This window comes from Zootoca vivipara, chromosome 9 (genome assembly GCF_965207765.1).
Source record: "Zootoca vivipara chromosome 9, rZooViv2.hap1.1, whole genome shotgun sequence".
NCBI lineage: Eukaryota > Metazoa > Chordata > Lepidosauria > Squamata > Lacertidae > Zootoca > Zootoca vivipara.
This window is the reverse complement of record NC_142592.1, coordinates 26,326,465-26,344,857: the sequence shown is the minus strand read 5'-3', so window position 1 is coordinate 26,344,857 and position 18,393 is coordinate 26,326,465. Positions and strand designations below refer to the sequence as shown.

Sequence of the window (18,393 nt, the reverse complement as noted above, 5' to 3'; positions counted from 1 at the left end):
GGGTGCAGGGCATGCTGGGACTTGTAGTCATCGCTCACAGATCGAGAGCGCCGCATGCCCTGTAGGTTTTCGGCTCGTTTATTTGTCCGTAAAAGAGACAGTCATCTTCACAAATAACCTTGAAGCTCCGACTGGGATCAGTGGCTATTTTGGCTTCCTGTGTGAGATCCACAAGTCATTTAAACAGACTATAATCTCCCCCTTAAGCCTGTCCGGTTGCATTACTTCCTCTCGACCGCATGCGAGCTGACAACCAGGGACGCTCTCGGGGTATGCCAGCGCTGCACACATTTCTGTTTCGCTATCATGGCTTCCCCCAAAGGGACGCTGGGAACTGTAGTTCTGTAAACGAGACTCATTTAATACATTCTGAAGATCCTCAGCTAAACAATGTGGAAGGAAGTGCAGCCTGTGTTTACGTAAAGATGATCCACTGATTTCAACGGTGCTTTATTTCCAAACAAGAAGCTACACTATTTTAATCTTAAAACTAGTATAAAAGCTTATTCTTCTCTGGACTGGTTGGAAAGCAAGGGAATGAAAAGTTGGGGCAAATATTAATGGGAGAGTTCACTGCAGGGTAATCCAGAGGGTTTGCTGTTGTTGTTGCTGCTGTTTCTGAGTATCTGGGCTTCTGAAAGACATGCTGTCACATTGCTAATTCCTGTGTTGATCAATTACTGCTAATCCAAACAATGGACTAAGATCTAGTCGCTAGATTCTAGTTACATCATCAGTAGGTGGCAAGTTCCAAACACACTCAAGCTCCCTCCCCCCAAAAAAACATTAGTTGACAATTCTACCCATCCTTCCTAAACCCCCTAAATTGTGTGAGAAGCTGCCTTCTGGATGTGCTCCTTAATCTCTCTGACTTCTGCAGCTGTTTAAAATTTTTACTTACTCAAAATATTTTTACTTACCTACCGCTTTTGGACTCTCTATGTATTTATGAAAGCTGTTAATTCTTGGGCAGATTAAGCCTTAAAATGTAGAGCAGCATATTCATGGTAATACTTGCAAGCCATGCAGTTGCGTTTTTGATAGCAGTGATAACCCTATGCTACCATCTTCCCAGTCAGTAGTGAAAATTCAGGAAAAGTGCCAGATTTAAAGTCAAATACAATTGAGCATATATATTTCAAATAAGGGCAGATGAGAGCTGCAAAGTGCCTTGTAATTTGGACTGTGTATAGATTATAACATCTCTAATCCAGGAAAAGGGGAATTTATGTTTCAATGAGCTTTAGGTCAAGTAGAAGTATATAACTCTGAATTTGGTTGATGGGAGGACTGAGAATGCATTTTCACTAGGCCAATCTCTAATGAGGTGGCTGTTGATTCCTGCTGAATGCAGGATAATAATTTTCTGCTCCATCATGTGACATTCCTCAAAAGATCTCTGGGAATACAAGACCTATGGCATCTTTCTCTCCGAAATGTGTGAGAGCAACTGTTGCTGGCTAGAGTGGAGGGGGAAGATGATTCAGCATCAGAATCGATGCTTTTCTCATGCAATCACTTACAGGTTATACAGTATCTGGTGTTTGTAAGAAGGGTAGGTGGTTATAGTGCCTGTAAGCGTGCAGGGAGGGACTCTCACGTTTGCACCGTTACAAAATAATGGTTCAATGGCAGCTGTCCTGTCTTGAACACAGGCATCTGGTGGACCGTAAATTTGCTAAGGATAGGAACATAGGTAAATGTACAACTGACTGTTAGGTCCAGTCATGGACCACTCTGGAGTTGCAGCGCTCATCTTGCTTTTACTGGCCGAGGGAGCCGGCGTTTGTCCGCAGACAGCTTCCGGATCATGTGGCCAGCATGACTAAGCCGCTTCTGGCGAACCAGAGCAGCGCACAGAAACGCCATTTACCTTCCCTGAGCCGGTACCTATTTACTGTATCTACAGTACTTGCACTTTGACGTGCTTTCGAACTGGTAGGTTGGCAGGAGCAGGGATCGAGCAACGGGAGCTCACCCTGTGGCGGGGATTATTCGAACCGCCAACCTTCTAATCGGCAAGCCCAAGAGGCTCAGTGGTTTACAGCGCCACCCGTGTCCCACAAGGATAGGAATATAGAGGCATCCAAAGTTAAACTTTCAGCAGCTGCCTTATTTGCAGTGACACAGCCCTGCGCGTGCGTGCCTATGAGAGACCTACGCCATTCACGTGGATTTTGTCGCGCCGCGAACCACAAGCTAGCCCACCCTTGAGGCCGTTCACGTCAATTACGTTCCGGCTCTTCGGAAAGCTGACCAATAAGCAACGTGTGCTGTCTTGAGACGGACGTTTCTTGCGCCCATTCAGAATGCCGTCCGTGTGAAACCAATAGCGGGAGGCAGCTCTCCGGAAAGGCGGGGCGTCGCGTCGGGTGGTGACGTGCGGGTGTTGCGCATGCGGACCTTCCTTTTCTGGGTGGCAGCGAGAGAGGCAGCACCATGAAGGCGTCGGGCACCGTAAGCGAAGCGCCGGTCTCGTGGGCTTTCGGGCGTCTCAGGCGGAGGCTTGTAATAAGGCAAAGCGGGCGGGGCGGGGGGAAGAGGCTGAGGATGGCGGCGGCGCAGGGAGCGGGCGCCTCTTCGTGGGTCTTTCCTCGGCCTTGTCTGGCTCTGCCACGAGCGAGCGCCCAATATGGCGGCCATGGCGCTGTTAGCTCCTCGCAGCGTGGAGCCTCCGGGAGACGCGCTTGGCTGCGAAGCCCCGCCTAAGGCGGATGGTTTGCCCCCACCCCCAGGCCGAGGAATGGGGAGGCAAACGCGCGCTTCTTCTTTATATCAGGCATGCTCCTCTCGCCTTTCGCCTCCATTCCACCGTCATAGGAACATGCAGCTTCCAATCGGGGCTGGTCTTCCTGCATCTTTTGAACTGGGCAAACTACTGATCGTTGAAATAAACTCTTCCCGTACGTCAGGGATGGGCCGATGTGTGCGCGCGCAATGTACAGAGCTCAGTATGATGAACGTCAAGATACTGTAGCACAAGTAATTCATTTTTTACCATCACTTTGCAGGTAAAAACACCCTGCAGTATGGGTTTTTTCATGTTTGCTTTCTCTCTCTCTTTCTTTAAGCTGAGGGAGTACAAAGTTGTTGGGAGATGCCTCCCCACTCCTAAGTGCCCAACACCACCTCTCTATCGTATGCGCATCTTTGCTCCTAATCATGTTGTTGCAAAGTCCCGTTTCTGGTACTTTGTCTCTCAGCTGAAGAAGATGAAGAAATCTTCTGGGGAAATTGTGTACTGTGGACAGGTAGGACCATGAACAAACTTAAATTTTAAAGACGTGTTTAATTTTGTGGTTTGAAGGCTTGCTTATTTGCTTAACCCAACATTCCCAGGTACCTAGCTTGTATATATCACCTGTGGGAAACTTCTGTCCCTCCAGATGTTGCTGCATTACAACTCCTACCATATTTGTCAATTGGCCATGCTAGTTCAGCAGCATTTGGAGGGCCAAAGATTCCGCATACTGTACATATATTTGACCAATGCTTTATTAATAATTTTCAGAATGTCTGGTCTCCTAGCTTTTTTTGCTTCATCAAAAGTATTAAAGTGCTGTAGGATGGTTCAAAATTTTTGCTGAGTATTTCGCTGCTCATTGTCAGTGCAATCCTAACAATGCATACTCAGAAATAACTCCTATTGAATGCAGTAGGGCTTACTTCCAGGTAGGTGGGAGTTAGGATTGCAGCTTGAAATGCTTTCCCTCCATTATGAAAACTCTTAAAATTAATGCTGCTGTGTTTCTCTGTAACATGCTACTACTACTTTAAAGAATCTAATTTGTGTAGTGGGTGGATTTGTCAGGATATTCTTTATTAATGTTTTGGGCATTTTACAGTTTTTAAAAGGGGTTCACATAGAAGGACATTGAAAAATATTCCTTATATACCTCCAAAGTAATCTCTTGATTTCAGCAGAATTTACATAGGATAGTCAAATCCCAGGTGGTCAGGGATGATGGGTAATTTAAAAGGATCCAAACTGGCCCGGAGGGGTTGAGATTGAAAATTGGTTATAAAATTCTAATTCACATGGAGAGATTTCTTTTTTTAAATACTATAATTTGAGTGCACCCAGTAGAGCTTATTGGCAATAAGCTCAAGTCAAATGAAAGAAAGTGAAACTTAACATGATTTGCAGCTAGTTTACCATCACAAGATGGTAAATGGTTATGATTAAATCGTTATGATTACTAAATGAATCTTTCATGCTACAAGGCAGTATACCAGTACTTCTGAAAATCAGATACTAACCTTCATATTTATATACTATTTTGAGCTTCTGAAAGCATCTTCTGGCATTCTCTCCACAGTAGTTTTTAGATTAATTCTGCAATCATAACCACACTTATGATATAAGCCTTTTTGAATACCGTGGGGGTTCTGAAAAAACATGCATAGGGTTACACCAGGATCTGTGAAACTGGTGCCATCTGTATTTCAGGACTGCATCTCATCAGCATTTGACAATGCTTGATGGGACTGATGAGAGATGGAGTCCATAGCAGTTGACAGGCCACAGATCTATCCTGATTCCTGCTACAGATGGGCATTGGTTTGCTGTACCAAGGAAATTTAAACATTCTTACTAGGTTGTTTTGTGATGCCTGCATATTGGTTCCAGGCATGATCCACATACAGTACTTAAAGCAGTACTTCGTACTCAGCAGCATTTTGTAGTAATGAAAGCCAGATATACCATATACAGTCATACCTCGGTTTAAGTATGCTTCGGTTTGAGTACTTTCAGTTTAAGTACTCCGCAGACCCATCTGGAAAGGATTAATCCACTTTCCATTACTTTCAATGGGAAAATTCGCTTCAGGTTAAGTACGGACTTCCAGAACTAATTACACTCATACTTCGGGTTAAGTACGCTTCAGGTTGAGTACTCCACGGACCCGTCTGGAACGGATTAATCCACTTTCCATTACTTTCAATGGGAAAGTTCACTTGAGGTTAAGTACGCTTCAGGTTAAGTACAGACTTCCAAAACCAATTGTGTACTTAAACCGAGGTACCACTGTAACAAAAATGAGGAATCTGTAGCCCTCCAGATGTTGCTGAAATAAAACTCCCATAATCCATGTGTTAGAAACAGATATGGAAGCTAGGAGCTAAATGACACCTTAAACCTTGGTTTTGAACACAACAGCGGACTGTCTAGGCATGCTTTTTTAAATAACAAGAATACAATGCTGAAAATGAACGAACAGCTAAAATATTATGTTCATTTTTCACATGGTCTAGTCCTTCCCCTGCCCACCCCCCTAATACTCTTAATAGGGTCTCTTCTTCAGTCTTAAGAGAGTAGCTGGAAAAGGGGAGGCAGAAAAATGTCATCCTTTGCTTCCACTCTGCAGTTTTAATCTAAAATTTTAGGCGCCGTACTGCGCCCTGAGCTCAGAAACTGCTCGCACTAATGAAATTTCCTGCCACAAAATGTGCCTAGAACAATGGGAGTTTCGAACAGTGCATCAGCCTGGAAGATTGGCCATGATGACTGATGGGAGTTGTAGTCTAAAACATCTGGAAGTTAATAGGTTCCCTATTCCTGCCATATAAATTTAACAGCAATGAAATTTCTCCATTCTGATCCATTTGTTGGTGCTTTTACTTGTTATTTAAGCACTGCTAGTCTGTAATGTGATTTTTCTGACAATGTTATTAATGCAATCATAGGTTTTTGAGAAGTCTCCGTTGAAGGTGAAAAATTTCGGTATCTGGCTGCGCTATGATTCTCGTAGTGGAACTCATAACATGTACAGGGAGTACAGGGATTTGACAACTGCTGGAGCTGTTACACAGTGCTGTAAGTAGAGACCCTTTGGAATGTTTGGTTTCCTTTCGATGCCACTATTGAAAGATAAAGAAAAAGAGGAAATAATTCAAAGTTTTTTATCGTGTCATCCATTGCATTATACATTTATTTTGATTAGTTATGCGATCCAAATTGACAAAGCATTTTATATGAAGCCAGGTTGTAGTTGACTGCAACCTATATTTCTGTGACTTTAAGAGTTGTGGTGGTAGTTTTGCTCCACCCATGCAGATTCTTTATAATTGTTAAGGGTTGTTTCCAACAAATGCCCTACCACAGACTTCTATGTGTGCAACAGAACTTTCTCTTCTGACCCCTCCAGCACCTCCTGTTCCCTCAAAATTATCTCCTGATTGTTGGGAGACCCCCCCCCTCAGAGCACTTTTTTGGGGGGGGGAGATGCACTGGGAGGAGAATAAACAAGTCCCGCACAAGTGGAATTTTGTTCATGTAGTGTTGGATACAACTCTTAAGGTTTTTTTGAAAAATAAGTTGCAGCTTTGTGTGTTCTAGTCATAAACAAGTTTGGGGCTGATGCACATTCCATTGTTCTTGATGGGCCTTGGTTATGGGTAATGTGTCTGGCATTCTTTTCATTGACCCAAGCTAGGTCAAGATAAGTTTCATTCTTTTAATCTGTTCATAGCCAGACTTATCTTGACCTAGTTTGGGTCAATGAAAAGGCTAGCATGGCTCAAGACTAAATATTATATAACTTAAATTGGACTTGTTGTCTGACTACAACTCCCATCACCCCAGCTCCAGGACCAGTGGTCAGGGATGATGGGAGTTGTAGTCCAACGACAGCCGGGAACCAAATTTTGAGAAACACTGCATAAACAGTATTCTGCCACCTAATTCATGTGATTTGTGTGTGTGAAATTTCCCCCCCCCCCACTTTTTTTTGTCAACTGGGAACTTTGGCTGTCCTTTAGTACTATCTATGTATACAGATTACATGATGGAAGAGCCACAAATTGTTACTGGTGTTGAAATTTAAAACTGCATACAAACCCAAAGAACATTGTTTATAATAAAATGTTCTTGCCGTGTGTGCAGATATTAAATGTACCTTGTCGCCTTTCAAGAGCTGCTGTGCTTTTGAAAGTGAAATTGAAGGTCCTACAAATAAATACAGAGAGATTGTGTATTTGTGTATTTATAGATCTCTAGTTACAGGGCTCAACCCTGTTTACCGGTATGTTATTAGAATAGTTCGTAATCGTCTGGCATATTACAGATCGTGATATGGGAGCCCGTCATAGAGCTCGTGCTCACTCAATTCAGATCATGAAGGTTGAAGAGATTGCTGCTAGCAAGTGCCGCAGACCAGCTGTCAAGCAGTTCCATGTAAGTAGATTAGATATGTACTTTTGACATCTCTACAAAGTTGAGAATGGAACAATCTTCATCACAGTGATGTCAATAAAAATAACTTTAGGGGATCATGAGCTGCATATTTGTCATTGACCTTAATATCTGGTGTGTTTTGAGCCCCCCAATTCTTACATCAGAACTACATTACTAAACCAAATCAAATTTCAGTCATGTAAAATTGCCTATACTGGGTCTGCATGAACAGATCTTCACTCAAGAGAATCCCCCATCCTCCTAGAGTAGTTCCTGGGACAAGTGAGGGGTGCAGGTTGTAGAAGAGGGAGGGAAAACCCATTATACTCATGCATGGATCCATTTTCTTTTACTGTAAAAATACTTTTGTGTTATATAACATGAAACATGCTTTTATTTAATAAGAGAAACCTATTTCTCTTGCTGCTTAGTTTCAAATTTATAGTATTATGTATACACTTTATTCATTTGCAAAATGTCCTGTAAGGATTCAGTCTTTGTTTCTTTGCTGATTAAAGCATACAGGTGTGTGTTTGTTATTGGCTTATTATTTTTTTAAAAATCATATAATTTTAGTGCAGTGCAGAGTGTGTCCCCCAGCTGTTTTTTTTTAACCACAATGCAGATTCTGGTGCAGATATATATGTAGTACCATGATATTACTGGGAAAAATGGACTTATATATTTTTGTAGTCCTATCAGAGAGGGTATGGAGCCTGAAACGCATCTGATATTGAAGGAGGACACCTAAAAGACATTTTGCATTAGTGATTTTTTAGCACTTTTGGGATGCTCCCTTTATTACATGTGTGTGGGGATTAGAAAGGTGCATCCCTGTTGCTATTAACATCCAGGATGTTAATTTATTTTTGCCAACTCTATTTTTCTTGTGTAGTAATGCCAATGATTAAAACATAGTAGCCATGAATTAATTTCACTAGTTAGTATCTAATGAACATTTACTAATGCTTTGTTTTCCTACAGGATTCCAAAATCAAGTTCCCTCTGCCACATAGAGTTCTGCGTCGTCAACATAGGCCACGCTTCACCACCAAGAGACCAAACACGTTCTTCTAAATGCAGACTTGGTTCATTTGCTCTGAGTTTCAATAAAGTTCTTTTTGAACTTCTGATTATTTTTGTTAGGTCTGAAACATAATTGTCCCAACCTTGCAAATAAAATGTTGAGGGAAATTGCACACCTGTCTGTCATCCTCTTCCCACCTCTCTGCTGTGCATCTGTGGAAGGACAAGGGAGCTGACGGATCTAGAGCAGGGGTCAGCAAGGTTTACCTTGCCTGGGCCGGTTCACTCCCATGGAGATCGTGTCTGCCGGTTTAGTGCAGCGTGTGAGGACTCGCCAAGCAAGCGGCTCGGTTCAGGGGCGGCTCGTGGGACGTTTAAACGACCCCCATGGGCTGCAGGTTGCTGACCCCTGATCTAGAGTACCATTCACAGAACAGGATGCTCTCTGATAGACCCATACACAGACTGGTTGCTTCCACCTTGCCATAAAGAGCCTTACTTTTAAGTTTAAAAGAGAGAAGAGCAAAGTTTCTCAGGTTGCTAAGGAACAGGTAATCGTTCTTGCCACAAGTAGTCCTTTGCGACCTTAAATTGCCTTGTGTAGTACTATTATTTGTGTAGTGACAAATATAGAAACTACATATAGAAAGTTACATTTTGTACTTTTTATTATGCCTGTCACTTTCCTTAACATGTAAACAGACTCCAATTCGACAAGACTAGCAAAGAAGAACATGCACTACTTCCATTATGAACACAGGAATATGCTAGGTTGGTGTAGCCTACACATATTTTATTGCTCCAATGTGCAGACTATACAAAGAAAAGCAGTCTTTCCTTGATCTTAGGAACAGCAGATGAGGTACAGAGAATGGAGGGTACCAGGTGGCTGCATGTAGGTAGGTGGAATGCCAAGCCTAGTGGATCCTCCCAGGACATAGAGGCCTCCCCAAATTGCCCACTACGCCAGGTGCTGAAAGTGTCCCTGCATATTTGCACCAGAGTTTGTGTGCCCTATTACTGAACTGAATATTTTGACTTGACAGAATCAATATAAAAATAGTTGGAAAACATTGGGAAGGGTAATGTGAGGCACAAAAGTTGTGGCTATAGTGGGTGTGGAGAACTGTTGCTGTTTCCGCAAGCTATGCTAACCTGTCCTACACAAAATGGCAGGTATGGGGCAGGTGGTGTTACAGCTGGCTGTGCAACTGGGAACTATGGCACAGCCATCACTGCAGAAAAGCACAGCATCCGACAGGTGGTGACTTAAAAGCCTACTGGATGCTAATGCCATGATAGTCCTCTTTCCCCTCATTCTACTGTAAGTGGAAAATTTCTCCATAGATTAAAAACAAAACAAAAAACATGGGGGTCTCTCCTTTTCTCTTAGTTCTTTCTCAGAATCCAAACCAAGGAAGCAAGGACAAATTGACTAATGCTCTTGATTTTACCAGAAAAATATAGGATCACTAAGAAAGCTGCAAAACAGACTGGTGGCATGTAAAGGAACTGGTTGCTGATTGGAAGTACTGTATTGTGTAAGTGTGTAGCATGGAAAAAGGAAGCCTGATACAGTCTTGGACATGGGTGGCAAATCCCCAGCCTGACTGCCCCCCAAACCTGGCCATTATCAGTGGATGAGTGGAGAAGGAACCAGTAAACGTTCCCCCCCCCCGCCCCCCGGGTCGATGTGGTGCCTGTGAACATGCAGCCGTAGAAGGTTGGCGGCTGCAGCCTTCGGGCCACCGCTCTAGGACTTGAGCCCTTCTGCCCTCGCTGCGCTCCTATGGAAATGAATTACTGTAGTCCTAAACCGATAGAATTCGTTCCCCTGATTCCGCGTCCCCGCCCCTCACCATCCTCGCTCGAGTTCCACCGCCCTTTCGCTTCCCTGATAGATCACGCGGCGTGGCGCCTTCCCTACAGCCCGATTGGCTGTTGAATAGGGAAGGGCGGGCGCCGGGCTATGATGGCCGCCCTCCGGCTCACGTGACTTGTCCGTATTTCTGCGCACGCGCGCGTCTCGGGCGTGCGTTTGTGGATGTCTGCGCGGCGGGGCGCGGGAGAGGTGGCTGCCGTGCGCGTCGTGGCGGCGGCGGGCGAATGGGGGAGTCTATGCCGCTGGGCACGCCGGTGCCGGTGGAGCAGGCGGTGCTGGAGACCTTCTTCTCGCACCTGGGCATCTTTTCCTACGACAAGGCCAAGGACAATGTGGAGAAGGAGCGCGAGGCGAACAAGAGCGCGGGCGCCAGCTGGCTCTCGCTGCTGGCCGGCTTGGCCCACCTGGCCGCGGCCGAGAAGGCCTATCACAGCATGACCTTCCTGGGCCAGAAACTAGGTACCTACCCGGCCTCTGCTGGTGGTTCGGCTGCTGCTGCTGCTTTGCGGCCGCTTTTCTTCTGCCCCCCCCCGCCCCGCCCCGCCCCGCGCCGCCCCATCCCACTGAGGCGCAGGTCTCCCCTTGACAGCACCGAGTCGGGCTTGGAGAAGGGCAGCTCTTCCTTGACGTGCGGAACTTCTCAGGCCCGCGAGGAGTTGGTCCCGAGGTGTAGATGTTGAGTGAGGGGCAGGGGTGCCAACTTGAATAAAATATGGGGGGGGGCAGGTGGTATGTGAACCGCCCTGAGACCCCCGGGTATAGGGCGGTATATAAATTCAAATAAGAATAATAAGCCCCATCGCCGCATAAACAAGACGTGGCGCACGCACCTCATTTGAATGGCAACGCCCATCAACTTTGGTTGTCTCCCCCCCCCTTCAGGTATTTTTTTGGGGGGGGCAAAGGGGCCTCGGCCCCTAGGAGTTGGCTCCTATGCTGAGGGATTGGGCCCATGTCATCTCCCTTTTGCACTTCAATCTTCCCGCCCCCCTTTCCAGACATCTATATCCATGACAGCCTTGGGATGTTCAACAGAGCAAACAAAACCTAGGGGCAGCTCAAAGGTATATTGGCTGGCAAAGGTGTACGTGTTTCATGGAAGAGTTGCTTCAGACTCCCAATGTCTGAAGCCATACACAAGCAATACATCCTGTCATCCTGCCTTTATAGTTCCCGTTTCTTACCTGGCAGAAACTAAATTCAATAATAACAATGTCGTTTAGTCGTGTCCGACTCTTCGTGACCCCAATAATAACAATATGGGGCCCCATATTGTTTTTCTTAACACAAAATATCGCCTTTTTGTTCTGATACAGCCTGATAGTGAAAGCAAATGCTGGAGCAACTGCTTTGCATGCAGTTAGATCTGAGGTTCAGATGGAGACTCTGGTGGTGGAGAGATGTTGCCAGTTAATGTAGGCCAGTGGTGGTCTAACTTTTTTCAAAGAGGGCCAGATTTGATGAAGTGAAGGGCCGTGAGGGCCGACCAAAGGACCAACCAAAGTTGTTGACCTTTTTTTAGGATTGAAGTTGAGCTTTTTTTTAGGGTTGAAGTTGTGGAGCGGCCAGATTAAGCCCCCAAAAGCTTTTTTTGTCCACTTGAAGGCGACAGTGTTAGGTAGTCTGTGGCCGAATGGAAACTAATAGACAGGAATCATTTTGCGTGCTGGAATGGCCATTTAAATGTGATAGAAAGAGTCCCAGTTAATAGACTTGGGAGGAGAGGGTGGTAAATGGGTCCCTCATGGCATGTGATGAAATTGAGTACAGGCAGCAGATTAACTTTCAAATCATTGAGCAACTTAAACGTTTGTTCAAATTTGTAAAGCTACTCTGTTGTTGTTTAGTCGTTTAGTCGTGTCCGACTCTTCGTGACCCCATGGACCATAGCACGCCAGGCACTCCTGTCTTGCACTGCCTCCCGCAGTTTGGTCAAACTCATGTTCGTAGCTTCGAGAACACTGTCCAACCATCTTGTCCTCTGACGTCCCCTTCTCCTAGTGCCCTCAATCTTTCCCAACATCAGGGTCTTTTCCAAGGATTCTTCTCTTCTCATGAGGTGGCCAAAGTATTGGAGCCTCAGCTTCACGATCTGTCCTTCCAGGGAGCACTCTGGGCTGATTTCCTTAAGAATTGATAGGTTTGATCTTCTTGCAGTCCATGGGACTCTCAAGAGTCTCCTCCAGCACCACAATTCAAAAGCATCAATTATTCGGCGATCAGCCTTCTTTATGGTCCAGCTCTCACTTCCATACATCACTACTGGGAAAACCATAGCTTTAACTATACGGACCTTTGTCGGCAAGGTGATGTCTCTGCTTTTTAAGATGCTGTCTAGGTTTGTCTTTGCTTTTCTCCCAAGAAGCAGGCGTCTTTTAATTTTGTGACTGCTGTCATCATCTGCAGTGATCAAGGAGCCCAAGAAGGTGAAATCTCTCACTGCCTCCATTTCTTCCCCTTCTATTTGCCAGGAGGTGATGGGACCAGTGGCCATGATCTTGGTTTTTTTGATGTTGAGCTTCAGACCATATTTTGCGCTCTCCTCTTTCACCCTCATTAAAAGGTTCTTTAATTCCTCCTCGCTTTCTGCCATCAAGGTTTTGTCATCTGCATATCTGAGGTTGTTGATATTTCTTCCGGCAATCTTAATTCCGGCTTGGGATTCATCTAGTCCAGCCTTTCGCATGATGAATTCTGCATATAAGTTAAATAAGCAGGGAGACAATATACAACCTTGTCGTACTCCTTTCCCAATTTTGAACCAATCGGTTGTTCCATATCCAGTTCTAACTGTAGCTTCTTGTCCCACATAGAGATTTCTCAGGAGACAGATGAGGTGATCAGGCACTCCCATTTCTTTAAGAACTTGCCAAAGTTTGCTGTGGTCGACACAGTCAAAGGCTTTTGCATAGTCAATGAAGCAGAAGTAGACGTTTTTCTGGAACTCTCTAGCTTTCTCCATAATCCAGCGCATGTTTGCTATTTGGTCTCTGGTTCCTCTGCCCCTTCGAAATCCAGCTTGCACTTCTGGGAGTTCTCGGTCCACATACTGCCTAAGCCTGCCTTGTAGAATTTTAAGCATAACCTTGCTAGCGTGTGAAATGAGCGCAATTGTGCGGTAGTTGGAGCATTCTTTGGCACTGCCCTTCTTTGGAATTGGGATGTAGACTGATCTTCTCCAATCCTCTGGCCATTGCTGAGTTTTCCAAACTTGCTGGCATATTGGGTGTAGCACCTTAACAGCATCATCTTTTAAAATTTTAAATAGTTCAGCTGGAATATCATCACTTCCACTGGCCTTGTTACTCTAAAACAGCATTATTTGACAAGGCAGTGGCAGTCCAGGTAATGTGATGATATCAGTAACCTGTTAGTTCTTCTAATGCTCATGTTTGCAGAACTAGGTTGTAGCATGGAACTGTCAGCAACACCAGTTTAATAAATTCACCCAATAGGCACTGTTCAGAAACAAAAAAGCATAAGTCCTTCCTGAAGTCTTATATTCTGAAAAAAGCCGTGAGACAAAAGGAGAGAAGAGTTGCAGAGGAATTTTGCACTTGCTGGAGTGGGAAAAATAAAAGCATGAAAATAGTTAAAGAATCTTGTGGTAGGGATTTTTAGTCCTTGCTTTCAAAATCACAGCTGGTTACAAATGAGAATTATATTACTCTCATGCACTATATTCTTTACATTTGATTACTTAACTCTGCTGACTTCCCTTAATGGGTCTTGTGACTCCCTTGAGGTGTGATGTGGCTCTTGGGAAAATACATGTTTTAAGCTTTCTTAATCCTAAATAATTTAAAATGTACTTGTTTGTGTGCTTTTAAGGACTAATGAGCAGGTCTTTGAGTTCATCTGTTCTCTTTGAATTCTGATTTGCAGTTAGAATGTTGGTATATTCATGACTGTACGTTTCACGTTTCAGGGTTTAAAAAACTTTAAAGTGTTTTGTGTTGTGGTTGGATAAAAACACATTCTAAAGTCTAGCTATTAATAGCAACGTGTGTTATTAACATTTCATGATGGCAATGCTGTGTAAAATCCTTAGAGAAGAGGTTACTTCTAGGTTGCGTATATTCTTCCCAGCATACTTAGAAGTAATATTTAGACCTTTCTAAAAACAAGGCATGGACAATGAAGCAATGTGGCAGAAGGCCCCTGATGAAAAATTAATTTGGAACAAGTAGAGGTTAAACTTGCTAAAATGTAAACTTCTATTATGTAATAATTAAATCTGCTCTTACAAGTCATTGTTGCTGCTGAACATGCAATTGCTGATGAACTATGGAGGCATATTGTTGCATCTTGTGTGTTTTTCATCCATAGTATGGGTAATATATACTTCTTTAATAAAAAAAATACAGGTGGACAGTCGTTCTTCAGCCGAAAAGACTCTATACGAACCATATATACATCTCTGCATAATGAACTGAAGAAGGTGGTGGCAACGGGTCGGAATGCAATGGGAGGGACAGCCCCTCACCTAGAAGAACTGCTGTCTCACCTGTCTGAGCAGCTCTGCTATTTTGTTCAGGCTCGAATGGAAATTGCTGATTTCTATGAAAAAATGTATAGCCTTAGCACCCAAAAGTTTATCAACTCCGAGGAACTGGTAAACTTCTTGGAATCCATCCTTAAAAAATACAGCTCAAGGTCAGTGTGTCCTTTTAATATCATTGATGTCTTTATTTTAAGCAGAAGGATTGAAAATTTGCATAAGAGCTTTGTCAATGTAAAAGTAGTCCGGAATCCAAATGGTTTAGTCTTTATACCGTTTTACATATTAGCAAAAAATGAGTTTAACATATATGAACAATGCCAACAAAGTGTCTGCAATTCTTTTCTTTTTCTGATGTTTTATATGACCAGCTGTTGGAATAGGGATCTGGCACAGTTTCTATCATGTTTACCATCCAACAATTTCATTAACTTTCATCTTCACTTCCCCTATCCCTTAATATATATTACAAATATAATCACAGATTTGGGGTTGGTACAAAATTGAGAAGCATGAGATCTTTCCTTAAGTCTATGAAACATAAGCACATCCTCTCAGCCTTATCATCATGATTTTTCTAAACTGCAGCATACAATAATTAATTTTAAATCATTCTCCATAATTTTATTAATTATTAAAAGAAATATGGTTTCATATCTGTATTTCTTAATTGTCAGTGTCAGTGTGTGTGGAAAGCAGGTGTGGAAATGACTCTGTAACGGTGTCTATGGTAAGGCTTTTAATTAGAACACATTTCTGAGACAGTGTAAGTTTTGTAATTCAGCCTTCTTCATCATCATCATTCAGTTGGCAGTTTTCTGGAATTACAGTTTTTCACTGGATGTCCCCGACAAGGTTTGCACTCTGTTTAAATTCTGCTTCATTTAAACTTGGTTAGCTGAGAGTCTTATATGGTAGACTGAAGGCACATTGTCTACAAGTAGGCAACATTTTTTCAGACACAATATCAGGAATGTTCCTCTCATTAGGAAACAATTTGAGCACTGGTCTGTGCTTTTTCTTCTTAATCTAGTTTGCAGTAACAATAAAATGGTTGTTGATCTGCTCGTTGGAACCAACTGGAGCTGAAAATTTGTAGAAATGTGTGGTGGGTCACTTTCATGTGGTTGTTTATATAATTTAATTAGTATAACTTATTCTGACCAAAGTTTTCTGTCACATGCAAATGTGAAGTATTCTATGGTGAGTTGGAAGGTGTGTTTTTTTCATTCAGAATTTGGGAGTAAATCATATATTATCCAACACTTGGAAGTATTGGCCCACTTCACATGTCATAGTATGCTATAATTAATGGTTTACCTTAAGCATGCATTTTTGGTCTGTTTATGTCCTCTCCACTACTACGTGGAGGAAACAAACCATGATCTCTGGCTTAATATTCTGACACTGCTTTGTTTTGCTCCAAACAACCATAATCAGTAAGCTAAGAATAAACCTTGGCTAAGATTATGGTTTGTTAGGAGCAAAACAAACAATGATTCCTTGTTCAAATACAACACCAAGCTGGGGATTTTGGTTTGCTTTCTGCCAATGTGATCCAGGAGGAGTGAAGCGGGCATGATTTACCATGGTTTATGGCTTGTTGTGATGTGGAATGTGGCTGTTGTGCGCCTTGGAGACAAGCATAGACAATACTGAACTTTGATACATTGGCGAGCGGGACACGGGCGAACTGCTTATTCAGCATACATGGTACATGATTGTAACATGCAGAGTTGCCAAGATGATCTTAAAATCCTGTTAGAAGTACACTGGTACCTCGGATTACAAATGCTTCGGGTCACAAACTCCGCTAATCCAGAAGTTGTACTTTGGGTTGAAAACTTTGCCCCAGCATGATAATGGAAATCGCACGGCAGCAGCAGTGGGAGGCCCCATTAGCGAAAGCGTGCCTCAGGTTAAGAATTGTTTCGGGTTAAGAACGGACCTCCGGAACGAATTAAGTTCGTAACTCGAGGTACCACTGTAGTGACAAAGCTCTTTGTCACCTCCACAGCATTGTTTCCGAGAAGGACAGCATTTGGCGAACATGCTCTAGAACTGTACACTGTCTCTGGATTCCTGGCTGATTGAGAGAATAGCTTTTCTGTGCAATGCGTCTCATGCATTTCAAAATGTCTTCCTTTCTCTAGATTTCATCATCCAATCCTTAGTCCTCTGGAAAGTAGCTTCCACTTAGAAGCAGATGTGCTTGCCCATCTTTTGAAGGCTCAGGCACAGATCTCAGAGTGGAAATTCCTCCCATCCTTGGTCCATTTGCACAATGCTCACACAAAGCTGCAGACCTGGGGACAGATTTTCGAGAAGCAACGAGAAACCAAGAAACACCTGTTTGGCGGCCAGTCTCAGAAGGCTGTACAACCGCCACACCTTTTCCTGTGGCTTATGAAACTCAAGAATATCCTCCTTGCCAAATTTACCTTTTACTTTCATGAGGCACTTAGTCGGCAAACAACGCCATCTGAAATGAAGACATTGACTGCAAAAGCCAATCCTGATTATTTTGGGAGAATTTCCAGCTTTATCAGGAAATATGATGCTGTTAACGTTTCCTTAATCTTTGACAACCGTGGATCAGAGAGCTTTCAGGGACATGGTTACCATCATCCCCATTCCTACAGAGAAGCCCCCAAAGGTGTTGATCAGTATCCTGCAGTAGTATCTCTGCCCAATGACAGGCCTGTTATGCACTGGCCCAATGTCATCATGATTATGTCTGACAGAGCTTCTGACCTCAACAGTTTGGAAAAGGTGGTCCATTTCTATGATGACAAAGTTCAAAGCACCTACTTTTTGACTCGCCCTGAACCTTATTTTACCATTGTAGTTATTTTTGAATCCAAGAAGTCTGAGAGAGACTCTCATTTTATCTCTTTTCTCAATGAAACTTCCTATTCCCTTAAGAACTCAAAAGCATTTGCAAGTCTGAAGCCTGGATCCAAAGGATAAAAGGATTTGCTATTAAAATTGTTTATTGGACTGCAAGGAGACTGGCTTTTAAGGCTTCTAGAAATGCCCGTATGTGTATGTTGGTCATTTTTTTAAAAAAATAGAAGCTATTTTAATATTAAGTATTTAATGTTTAATATTAATATTCAGCATTTTTGGAATGAATACCTTGAATGATATAAAATTGAATTGGAAGGTGGCAAACTCCTCAAATGTAGTGCACTAAAACTATCAGGATGGTGTTTTGCTCAACTGCTGTATTTTTTTAAAGTCTATATAACACTTGTTTGCCTTTACCTAAATGCACTTTATCTGTTGCTGGTCAGTCACTTAGCATCTGCTGGAAACAGATTTGAAAAGGAAGCAGATTTGAAAAGGAATATGGAGTGTGAATCCCACCACCAAAAGCAATTGCTTATATTAAAAGTATTCTTTTGTCATATTCACTGGAAAGTGTTGGAACTTGAAGCAAATAATTGCAATAAATTAAATGCACCATGGAAAAATACTTTTCTTTCTCAGCTCTGTAAAACCTTGGTCTGGAATTCCACAACTCACATATAAGGCCCCATTTCATCATCTTGTGGTAGTGTCTTTATAGATCCCTTTCTCTCTAAATCTTCTGGTTAGTTGTTATTGCTATAGGAAGCTGTATATGCTTCTTATTGGATATATTTTTTAAAAAATTATATCCAATATCTTTCCTTGAAAGAGCTCAAGGTGGCTAATAGTAAAAATAGCTTATGGTTTGTATCCAGTAGTGCCACCTACATCAGCTCTGGAAGGTTTGGGGGCTCCAGAGCAGGTTCAGGGAGAGTGCCAGGGCAGAGGAATACA

The 18,393-nt window shown here is 43.0% G+C and overlaps 2 protein-coding genes and 1 non-coding gene across 3 annotated transcripts; all 3 read left to right on the top strand.

The window, feature by feature from the left end:
- The first annotated feature begins 2,421 nt into the window (after positions 1–2,421).
- RPL18A (ribosomal protein L18a) lies at positions 2,422–8,310 on the top strand. The gene is made up of 5 exons (XM_035127036.2): positions 2,422–2,457; positions 3,072–3,251; positions 5,689–5,818; positions 7,068–7,177; positions 8,162–8,310. The coding sequence occupies exons 1-5, from the start codon at positions 2,440–2,442 to the stop codon at positions 8,252–8,254; spliced, it is 531 nt and encodes a 176-aa protein (XP_034982927.1). The 5' UTR covers positions 2,422–2,439; the 3' UTR covers positions 8,255–8,310.
- LOC118091606 (small nucleolar RNA SNORA68) lies at positions 6,829–6,957 on the top strand. The gene has a single exon (XR_004693410.1). It is a non-coding gene; the product is annotated as a small nucleolar RNA SNORA68 (small nucleolar RNA).
- A 1,925-nt stretch (positions 8,311–10,235) lies between the features above and the next one.
- KICS2 (KICSTOR subunit 2) lies at positions 10,236–18,064 on the top strand. The gene is made up of 3 exons (XM_035127032.3): positions 10,236–10,544; positions 14,453–14,741; positions 16,740–18,064. The coding sequence occupies exons 1-3, from the start codon at positions 10,310–10,312 to the stop codon at positions 17,554–17,556; spliced, it is 1,341 nt and encodes a 446-aa protein (XP_034982923.1). The 5' UTR covers positions 10,236–10,309; the 3' UTR covers positions 17,557–18,064.
- Positions 18,065–18,393: the final 329 nt, after the last annotated feature.

Bases quoted from the DNA above. Each gene is read 5' to 3' on its own strand.
- RPL18A (XM_035127036.2), top strand. The intron at 5,819-7,067 runs GTAAGTAGAGAC...GGCATATTACAG, and splicing joins TGGAGCTGTTACACAGTGCT to ATCGTGATATGGGAGCCCGT. The intron at 7,178-8,161 runs GTAAGTAGATTA...GTTTTCCTACAG, and splicing joins CAGCTGTCAAGCAGTTCCAT to GATTCCAAAATCAAGTTCCC.
- KICS2 (XM_035127032.3), top strand. From the start codon at position 10,310: ATGGGGGAGTCTATGCCGCTGGGCACGCCGGTGCCGGTGGAGCAGGCG. The intron at 10,545-14,452 runs GTACCTACCCGG...AAAAAAATACAG, and splicing joins CTTCCTGGGCCAGAAACTAG to GTGGACAGTCGTTCTTCAGC. The intron at 14,742-16,739 runs GTCAGTGTGTCC...TCCTTTCTCTAG, and splicing joins CTTAAAAAATACAGCTCAAG to ATTTCATCATCCAATCCTTA.